The sequence below is a fragment of the Trichomycterus rosablanca genome, chromosome 5 (genome assembly GCF_030014385.1).
Source record: "Trichomycterus rosablanca isolate fTriRos1 chromosome 5, fTriRos1.hap1, whole genome shotgun sequence".
Lineage (NCBI taxonomy): Eukaryota > Metazoa > Chordata > Actinopteri > Siluriformes > Trichomycteridae > Trichomycterus > Trichomycterus rosablanca.
This window is the reverse complement of record NC_085992.1, coordinates 34,956,422-34,967,645: the sequence shown is the minus strand read 5'-3', so window position 1 is coordinate 34,967,645 and position 11,224 is coordinate 34,956,422. Positions and strand designations below refer to the sequence as shown.

The 11,224-nt window shown below is 40.3% G+C and overlaps 1 protein-coding gene across 1 annotated transcript; it reads left to right on the top strand.

Annotated features, from left to right (window-relative positions):
• The first annotated feature begins 2,059 nt into the window (after positions 1–2,059).
• LOC134315104 (serine protease HTRA2, mitochondrial-like) lies at positions 2,060–10,747 on the top strand. Its single transcript, XM_062996059.1, has 8 exons — positions 2,060–2,646; positions 4,095–4,299; positions 4,439–4,633; positions 6,565–6,597; positions 6,682–6,790; positions 7,937–8,006; positions 8,098–8,193; positions 8,715–10,747. Exons 1-8 carry the CDS (start codon positions 2,177–2,179, stop codon positions 8,878–8,880), a joined length of 1,344 nt encoding a protein of 447 aa, XP_062852129.1. The 5' UTR covers positions 2,060–2,176; the 3' UTR covers positions 8,881–10,747.
• The last annotated feature ends 477 nt before the right edge of the window (positions 10,748–11,224 follow it).

The window sequence follows — 11,224 nt, the reverse complement described above, 5'->3', positions numbered from 1 at the left end:
CATGCCAATGCTGTTTTATTTGTGATGGTAAGACCCTAATTAGTTTGAAAGTACTACTTTAGAATGACCCTGAAGTAGGTTTTTTTCTTTGTTATTTATGGTTGCTGTTAGGATCCACTGTCCTTTTAACATTACGTTGTTGAATTTAGCACGTTTGTATTTACTAGCATTTACATTTAAACGTTTCTTCCTGAGCCAACAATTTCCACTTGCCAATCAGTTTTACATTTCTAGAGTGCTGCATGCATGTTCAAAGAAGTGTGTTATTGATAAACATAACTATAAGCAAATGTGTATTTTTTTAAGATTTTTGTTCTGTAATACAGGGGTAGGTAGCAGGGTTGCCAAGTCCAGCAAAAATATCCAAAACTAAAACCCACTCTTCAGAGGCTGAAACTATCCCAAAATCTAAGGTGTCACATGTTTGAAAAAAACAGTCTATAATTGTCTCTTACTTTATCTTTAATGTATATTCTTATTCACACTTTTTGCAAGCATTTTGTTCACAATGGTATTAGTATTGTAATTTTATCATTATATAACATGCTTTTAAGATGGGCTAAAATTCCTCTTATAGAATGGCAAAAATTACTATCTTCAATTCACAATACACACATATGTATGCCTAAAAAATCTTAAATATAAAGACTAAAAACTATAATTATAAAAAAGACAATGGTTGAAAAACCACAGTGAGGACTAGTAGTGGGGGTATTGCACATGCCCTGAGTAGCTTAGATACTGCACTGAAAATATTGCACACTTTAAAAGTAATAGTGCAGTCATAATAAATAAAATATAAATATAGAGTAGGGTGGAACACGAGGTTGTGTTTTAAAGGAGTCCAGACTGTGATTTGGAAGTTTTTAGTTCCCGAATGGCCCTGGGGTAAAAACTGTTTTTAAGTCTGTTTGTCCGGCATGTGATGGACCTGAAGTGTTTTCCAGAGGGCAGCAGGTTGAACAGATGATGTGCAGGGTGAGATGGATCTTTCAGTATGTTGGCTGCCCTGCTGAGGCAGTGAGAACTGACAAGGTCCTCCAGGCTGGGCAGTGGGCAATAGGCAGCCAATGATTTTCTGGGCTGTGTTAAGGACCCTCTGAAGAGATCTCCTATCTGCCGCTGAGCAGCTACTGTACCATGTTGAGATGCAGTATGTTAGCACACTCTCAATGGCAGAGCGGTAGTCAGACACCAGCAGCTTCTCCTGAAGAATTCTCAGGAAGTAGAGTCTCTGCTGTGCCTTTTTTTTTTTTTACTTGTAGTTACTCTTTTCTGTTCTTTCCTCTCCTGTACTCTCTTCTCCTCTCTGACGCCCTTATGATTTCTGATTAGAAGTGTAGGTTACACGAGCTATTTTGAACTTTTGGACAGTCCTTCTCACATGTCTGCTATTTTCTTTTTTTCTTTTGTCATGACCTTTCAGGACTCCTTTCCAAATGTCTTGTTCTACCTTACTGTGCAGCTTCTTTTAAATTAAGAGCTATTTACAGTCTTAGAGCTTTTTATCTTCTAATTTGTGCTCTTCGTCGTCTTTCTTAGCAAGTGCATTTTTGATGGTAGATTTTGTTCATTTGCATGTAAGCTCGGATCCTCAATGAAAATTCTCGTTTTTATTTTGTACGGTTTATAATGAAAGCTCTTAGCGGCCGGAAATTTTTTTAAAGTAGCCACACTTCACCCGCAACAGCATTTTGAAACAAAGTAAAACTAAGTTTGGTGGCAAAACCTTTTTTAAATAACCAGTGGTTCTGTGCATGCACTTTTTAGACGCTCCCTCAGTACTTTCGCCAGATATCCCGCTCATATAAGAAATAGCGTTATCGAAGAATTAATGGAAGAATTTTTGTTATATATTTCATTGTAGTTTTTTCTTAGCGGAATTAGTTCATCTAGAAGACTTGTTATAGTTTTACATGCCATTTAGTTTGGTAGCATTACATCTGGGACGCCATTGTTGTTTACGGGATTGTTCAGGTATGCGCATGCGCAACGTAGACTTCCGGAGAATTCACTGGGTAGATTTGAAAGGTTAGTTTAAAACTTCAGTACTCAGTTGCGTATCACGTAGTGACATTAATTTAGACATAGAAAATGTGGGTTTTTAAGCCGTAAATGTACGATTTCCCATAGATACACTAATATTCATATGAAGTTATTTCAGATCTGATGCAACATGACGACGCGACATGTAAGTGGTTCTGTCGGACGGATAATAATGACTTATCTTCAGCAGAATGGACACGAGGTGAAACTGATCTCTCATAGACTGGTGAATCATTTATCCACCAACTGTACTGAACATCATCGTGGAAGAAACACAGCCTTTATAAGAACAACAGTATCAGATGGAGGTAGAAAAGACGATAGTAGCAACAGTTCGGGTCGGACTTGTGTCCTCGGAGCAGTGGCAGTAGGACTGGGACTGACTGGAGCTGTGCTGCACAGCTGTAATGATGAGGATCAGGATAAAGATATTTCTCACACAACTAAACCATTAAGAAACACACTACTGGACTATATTTTACCTGTAGCTCAATGTGCTTCGGTTTACAAACCCGACAGCCCCAGATACAAGTACAACTTTATAGCTGATGTGGTGGAGAAATCAGCTCCTGCAGTGGTTTATATAGAAATCGTTGGAAGGTAAGTTCATACTGCCACACCTGGATGCTCACTGGGCTGAAGGTTTAGCTCTAGTGTTTACAAGGTGATCTACAGCAGCAGATTAGATCTAGGTATTTCAGAATGCTAACGATTTGCAAGATTATTGTTATTATTTATTATTTAATTGGATTTTAACGTCATGTTTTACACACTTTTGCTTACATTCATGACAGGAGATGTAGTTTATTCGTTACACAAGGTTCATCAGTTCACAAATTCAATGTCAAACACAGTCATGGACAATTTTGTATCTCAAATTCAAGTCTTTGGACTGTGGGAGGAAACCGGAGCTCCCGGAAGAAACCCACGCAGACCTGGGGAGAACATGCAAACTCCACACAGAAAGGACCTGGACACCACCATCTGGGAATCAAACCCAGTACCTTCTTGCTGTGAGGCAACAGTGCTACCCACTGAGCCACCGTGCTGCCTCAATTTGCAAGAATGTTAAGAGCTATTTGCGGCAGTTCATATCCTGATGTGTTAAGCAGACAGATTGTAAACAGGCTGACCCAGTTTTGTGTTTTCAGTTCTTTGTTCTTATCTTATAATACTCTATACTAAAACTGCAAATAGGTTTAGTATACTGTAGTATACCAGTTTACCTTACAATCTGTCTAAAACCTTAATTTTCTCAATTAAAGATTCAATAAGCTGCGTTATGTGCCAGTTGCTGCACTTAGTGAAAGCCTGAACGCCTAAATATTTAAACACTGAATTTATGTCAAATGAACACTTATGTTTCCAGTGTCTGTATGGGTTTTCTCTGGGAGCTCCGGTTTCCTCTCACAGTCCAAAGACATGCAAGTGAGGTGAACTGGAGATACTAAATTGTCCATGACTGTGTTCGACATTAAACTTGTGAACTGATGAATCTTGTGTAACGAGTAACTGCCGTTTCTGTCATGAATGTAACCAAAGTGTGTAAAACGTGATGTTAAAATCCTAATAAATAATGAACAAATAGATGTGTCTAATGTCTGACAGCTTTTCATAGTGTGAGTCCACTGTTTTGTTGGTGTTAGCAAAACCTCAACTAATTAGAATTGTTGATATATATTTCTATAAATGCCCTGATCACTTCTTTCCTCTTTTCTTATAAACGTTGTTTAATGCTTGATTTTGATCCCAATTAAAACATTAGAGTCGGTTACTAAGTTGCCGTGTTTTGTAGAGATGAAGATGTATGCCATATGTTTATGTGCATATTCAGTGTTCTGTGTCATTATTGCATGCATTTATCATACAATGTGTGGATTATAATTAGATTATAATTAGACGTTGATCCCTTTTTTCAGGTTAGTAGCAGCTTTTTTGCTAACACTTGAATTTGCACTGCAAAAATAGCAAAAGTGTGTGATGTTTTATTTGTATGTATATAAATGAAAGTTGAACGAATTGTGTTCGCTGTTTATTATTTCTTGAAGGAATCCATACCATGGCCGAGAAACTCCCGTCTCCAATGGCTCTGGCTTTATTATCAGTAGCGATGGCCTTATAGTGACTAATGCACATGTAGTTGCCAACAAGCGTGGGGTTCGAGTCAAGCTGACCAACGGAGAAACATACAATGCTACTGTGCAGAATGTGGACCAGGTTGCAGACATTGCAACGATTAAAATTAATGCCAAGGTAACACTGACAATATACTTGAGAAAGAGAACAGGTGTGTTGTACCTGAGCTCATGGTTTTCTGCACTGTTATATAGTTTTTCATAATTTTATTTTACTATTACTCTCTCTCTTATGGTTCCTCTGTATTTGTTTCCAGCATCCATTGCCGACACTGCAACTTGGTCAGTCATCGAATGTGCGTCAGGGGGAGTTTGTGGTTGCTATGGGAAGCCCCTTTGCTTTAAAAAATACAATCACTTCTGGAATAGTTAGCTCTGCTCACAGAGGAAGCAAAGAACTGGGTCTGGCTAATGCCAACATGGACTACATACAGACTGATGCTGCCATCGATGTAAGATCACACATTTGTACACTTAACTTTAGTGCAAAGAGATACAGTACAGTGGTTTGATAGTTCGTATTTCCTTAGGTTTACACTTAGGCCCAAATCACTGGTTGCTGATTCCTGTTAAGTGAATCTGCTCTTAACTTTACCACTAGTTGTTTGGCTTCATAAGCAAGGTTGCCAACATTTTCCATATGTGATGATTGGCCATCGCCCCATTGTTTTGCATCTTATTTGCATGATGTTACAGTCTCTAAAACTTTGTTGCCAGACTTTGCTCACCTCACATTGCTATCAGTTACTTTGCTGTACATTAGGCTACATTTACATGATAAGCATATTGCTCTTTGTTCACTGCAAGGGCAGTGATAGCTCAGTGGTTAAGGTACTGGACTAGTAAACAGAAGGTTGCCGGTTCAAGCCCCGCCACCACCAAGTTGCCACTGTTGGTTCCCTGAGCAAGGCCCTTAACCCTCAATTGCTCATTGTGTAAGTCAATTTGGATAAAAGCGTCTGCTAAATGCTGAAAATGTAAATGTAAATGCAAGGCTTTGAGCAAATTGCCGCTTACCAGAGCGTTTATGCCTTCTACATGATACGCAGCAAAACAGGTTTCTGCTGGCTATGCCACTGAGCGGCAAGCTTAAAACAATACGCTGTATTGACAGACATTATTCACAGTTTATTCACATGTATTTTTTATGAAAAAAAGTCTCATGCCAGTCAAAACACATGACAGCCACACCCACGCTCTGCAGACAGATATTATTGCAGCTGGCACAGCAAGCTAAACTTGTCATAAAGTTAAAGATAACAAAGCACATCCATTTAGAGGGATGATATGATTGGTCAATTTTACTCCTATTTGAAATTGGTCTTTTGTTAAATTTTTATTGGTTGGCCCTCTGAAAATCTATAGCTGGACCACCTCACAGCACAACGTTCTGTTTAGCAACAACAGAAGGTGACAAAGGGGCTCTTGTAATTTAACACTTTATGTTCCAATACAAATTGAATAGGCAGCTATGTTTGTTTGTTTGTTTGTTTGTGTATTAGGATTTTAACGTCATGTTTTACTCTTTTGATTACATTCATGACAGGAAACGGTAGTTACTCATTACACAAGGTTTATCAGTTCACAAGGTTATATCAAGCACAGTCATGGACAATTTAGTGTCTCCAATTCACCTCACTTGCATGTCTTTGGACTGTGGGAGGAAACCGGAGAACATGCAAACTCCACACAGAAAGGACCCGGACCACCCCACCTGGGGATCGAACCCAGGACCTTCTTGCTGTGAGGCGACAGTGCTACCCACAGGCAGCTATGAAGGATATCATGATATTATATTATTTTTAGAATAACTTATACCCTTTCAGGGCCCTGACAATTCCCCTCTGCTACACATCTGATCAGAATAATGAATATTGATCTTCTGCAGCTGTAAAACCCTTCCTAACTACAGTGTTACATGTATAATCACAAAGTGTTAAACTACCAAAATGTGGCGCAGCATGATATTCCACTAGCACACCAGCACTGAGATTCTGAACACCCTGGTTCGAACCGCAGCTCTGCTACCGGTTGGCTGGGCGCCTTTTAGCAGGAAAAATTGGCAGTGCCTGCAGCAGAAAATAATTGGCCACCGAGTTTGCTGGGTGAGAAAAGACCGGACTAAGTGGGTGGGGTCTTCAAACTATGTGCCAGGACCCTGGTTAGCAGATCAAGGCACCTTTTCAGGAGTGGATGAGCCTTGGAGACTTGCGTCGAAGGGTGCATGGGGCAGGCAAATATATCCTCCTCGAACACAATCTGGATCCCCGGCATCGGAAGACTAACTGGCTACGCTAAATCAGGCAAAAAGGAGAAAATGCATAGATGAATAGAAAAAAAAACTAAAATACTTTCTCTAATGTTTTGTCTTTTTCACTTACAGTTTGGGAATTCAGGTGGACCTCTTATTAATCTGGTGAGTTAACCTTTGCAATATCTAAAGACAGAATATTAATCTGTATTGTTCTTCCTAACTGTTTTTATTCTGTGTGACATGTAGGATGGTGAGGTGATTGGAATTAACACCATGAAGGTGACTGCTGGCATTTCCTTTGCCATTCCTGCAGACAGACTTCGTGTTTTTCTTGATCGTGCCTCAAATAAAAACAGTAAGAACCATCATTAGTTTTGCCTTATTTTATTACTAATGTGTAGAGGTGTTAAAATACGTAGTGGTATGGTCGCTCAGGTGGTCTGACATGCTAGCACACAGCTACAGTGTGGTTTAAATCTCAGCAGAGCCACCAATGTTACTGGGCGTCTACACAAACACATCAGGCCATGTTTTTTTTTTGGATAATATTCTGCGGACTGATGAGTCAAAGGTGGACTTTTTCAGAAGACATGGTGCCCGTTACATGTGGTATTCCATTCCATTATAAGAACATCACACCAACAGTCAAACATGGTGGTGGTGGTGTGACGGTCTGTGGCTGCTTTGCTTCCAGAGGACTTGGTCGAGCTCTCATAATTGATGGATCCATGAATTCTGCTCTCTTTAAAAAAACCTATAGAAGAATGTGTGCATGTTAGTTTGTGATCTGAAGCTCAAGTGTATTTGGGTTATGCAGCAAACCAATGATCCAAATCCTAATTTCTGTGCCTAATTGGCACAGACTTATCCCTTACCTTTGGGCTGAATTAATATGTTGATGTTAAGTCAGATGTCTGGGCGGCACGGTGGCTAAGTGGGTAGCACTGTCGCCTCACAGCAAGAAGGTCCTGGGTTCGATCCCCAGGTGGGGCGGTCCGGGTCCTTTCTGTGTGGAGCTTGCATGTTCTCCCCGCGTCTGCGTGGGTTTACTCCGGGTGCTCCGGTTTCCTCCCACAGTCCAAAGACGTGCAAGTGAGGTGAATTGGAGACACTAAATTGTCCAGGACTGTGTTTGATATAAACTTGTGAACTGATAAATCTTGTGTGATGAGTAACTACCGTTCCTGTCATGAATGTAACCAAAGTGTAAAACATGACGTTAAAATCCTAATAAACAAACAAACAAACAAAGTCAGATGTCTGGACAGAACGTGCACAAATTCCCACAGACACACTGAGTAACTGTGTCTAAAAATGGTCAGGTCTGCATCTACTTTTGGGAATATACTGTATTTCCAATCATAAAAATATTGAATTGTTAACTCATGTTTAAACGTATTAGTAAGTGCTGTAAATCAAATTGAATCATTTTGTATTGTTAATCCCCCTGATAATTTTACATCTGGATTTGTCATTGTTCTCATGTGTATTTTACTTACAGGATCCTGGTTCGGTGAGTCTGAGAATAAACGGCGCTACATAGGAGTGATGATGTTAACACTGACACCCAGGTACCACATGTACAATACATTAACCAGCAATAGAAAGGAAAGGAAGATAAGCAGAGTTACAGTCATTCCTGTATTTTACATAATTTTTTAGCATAATAGCTGAGCTGAAGATGCGTGATCACTCGTTCCCTGACGTAACACATGGTGTCCTCATTCATCGGATCATCCCAGACTCTCCAGCTAACAAGTAAGCAAGAGAATAATGATTACAAGTCATTTAAAATCTGGGATGTAGGTGACATCGTATAGAGTCTCAGCTCTGCCTGCCGGCTGGGCTGAGTAGCCACATGAACAACGATTGGCCTGTTGTTCAGATAGGGGTGGGATATTAAAGCCGGATAGGGACTCTCTCATAACTAATGCAGTTGCAACCTCTGCTGGCTGATTGATGGCACCTGCACAGAGACGGGAAAAGAGTGCTGTCAGGGTGTGTCTCTCCGTACACAGTGCTGATCTGCACTGCACTCTTCAAAGTGTAGGTGACAAGATGCATACGGCATGCTGCCCACGTGTCGGAGGGGGCGTGGGTTCGCTTCGTTCTCCTCAATCAGAGCCGGGGCCGGCATTAGTGGAGAGGAAGCATGACGCAGTCGGGCAATTGCACGCGCTAAAAGGGAGAAAAAGGGGAGAAAAATGCATAAACAAAATGTATCATAGTCAGCAGTTACGAAGTGGTTCTTAAATGTTATGCTCATGTTGTTCTCACAGAGCCGGTATGAAGCCAGGAGATATTGTACTGGAGGTTAACGGGGTGAAAGTGAACACATCAGAAGAGATCTACAATGCTGTACGATCAAGCGACAGCATCAACATGGTGGTCTGTAGGGGTCAAGACCTTCTGATGCTGCATATAACTCCAGAGTTTACTGAGTAATATCAAGATGACTTGTTGTTGTACCTTGTAAAGAAAAACGATTGAAAAGAATTGTACAAAAAGTAAAATAAACAGGAAAATAATTGTTAATGTAGTAAAGAAGGAAGTCAGAGAATTGGCTATAGATAATGGTTGTTCCATTTATATGATTTACAGCTTGTTACGACATGTATTTGATCATTATGACAAAGTCTGTGCACTTTTACAAGTTGATGACAAAGTTGTCACATTCAGAAGTGATTATAGGGCATTCAGGTGGCAGCAGTCTAATGTGTTAAGCCATTACCACTGAAATCTTGAGTTCAAATCTCACCTGTGAAACCAACCTGAAGGGGACTACAGATCATAGTGCGTGACCATACATGCTGCAGCATACTCCATCTCTGGCAGGTGAAAGTGGCCTGCGATTCCACATGGGTGGAAAGGATGATGTTTGTGTTTCCTGTCTGTTAGAACTGCACTAGCCAATACTATTCACCTGTAACGGGTGTGCAGCTGCGTTGTATTACATTAGCAGCAATTTGAAAGAATGCGGTGGGCTCCAGTTTTGTACATGTGAATGTTTCATTGATGGTCTTTAACTTTATCTGCTTTAACTTTAAATTTTCACTAAGATCTATACTCACTAAACTTACTGGAAGCAGTAATTAAGAAATTTCGTTCACATTATTTCTTAGGAGAGCATATGTAATACATATTGAGTGCTTTTACTGTCCCTGTCAATCAGTTTTCTGGTGCACTTTGGCATGTACAGTATTATGTGAAGTCATCAAATTGATGTAGCTCTGGTGTCATTTTTATTAATTTTGTATCATATTTTTTTCGGGGCAATGCAGAAAAAGCATATAATGCCTAGCTCACGCTGCAGGATTTTTGCCCTGATTTTCGCTCGCCAACAGGTCGCCTACAAATGCGCCAGCTCGGAGGCAAATCAGCGCTCTTTTCGGGGTTCAAAAATCGGCTCTCAATTGTGTAACAACTGTATCTAATGACTCACAGACTCAAGAAAAATATCTAGCATGCTAAATATGTGGACCGGTCTGCGACTTTAAATCCTGTAGTGTGAAATGTGACCAGGTTAAGACTGGCAGAGTGCAGTGTTGAGCTACAGCCAATGAAAATGCAAGATATGGAAACCCGGGGGAGGAGTCAACAAGCATGGCTACAGCAAAATATAGTTTCTATCAGAATACATCGACACACAAGCTTTACAGTACTTGTGACCTTATCGTCCACGCCAAACCATAACACCAAAGATGCATTGCTAAAAGACTTATTTTTTCTTCAGCTCTCTCTGCAGAACAGACTCATGCTGGGTGCATAGCCAAATCCACTCCTTCACCCAGATTTATTTCCTTTTTCCTCCTTGCTTTTTCGCTGTATATCAGCACACAAATTGGATTGCTCACTTCTTGTTGACATCCATTTTTTAAAGTAAAAAAAAATGTCTCACACATTTTATGATTAAACCTCTTGGCACTTCTCACGTGTGTTTTCATGACAAAACGTAGTTTTGGAGACCAGACAAACTCGTCTGCGATTCCACCTTGTGACAGATCATTTAGTGTTTGACCCCCTATCGCCGATCAATCGTGTAGTGTGAAAACCACGACTTAAAGACTCCAGATTACAAGAGATCAAGACGTGAACTGTACAGCGATAACACTTTGAAAGTCGTGTAGTGTGAACTTAGCATACACATAATTCTGCTCTTTATACCCAGCAGTATTTAGACTGGTTTGGGCCCTCATGTTCACAGGGCACTGTTGTGAAAAATAAAACAAATTCCTTCCTACTTTTCAAATGTAAATAAAAATTGTATTTTTAATAAATACATGTCCTTGCCAAAAGTAGAGGATTAATCAAACTCCCATCCTATTCATTTCATTTTCCTTAACCGCTCTATCCTGGTCATAGTTGAAGCTGGTCCGGCTCTCTCAGAAAACATTTGGCACAAAGCAGGAATATCCTGGACAGGGTTCCAATCCATCGCAGCATTTCGACCATCCTTCCCCCCTTCGTAGCTAATGACATAGCCAATCATATTTGTGTAGTTGGCTGGCCAGCTGATAGCACAGTTGAGAGACAATCCCTGAGCTAGACGATGGTGGACTAGTTTAAGAGACTGCTGCACCACCTGAGCACCCCAACCTATCTGGGATTAATATTTACAGTTTGCTGCTATAACAGAGTTTACTTTTCTGTACGAACAACTGTAAGGATTTACTTTTACCAAGCCATAAGAGCGAGAGTAAGAATGAACGTGTTGAGTGATAATAATAGTCTACAACATAATAAACATCACTGGGATGAACTAGAACATGGACGGTGCAACAGGTCTTGA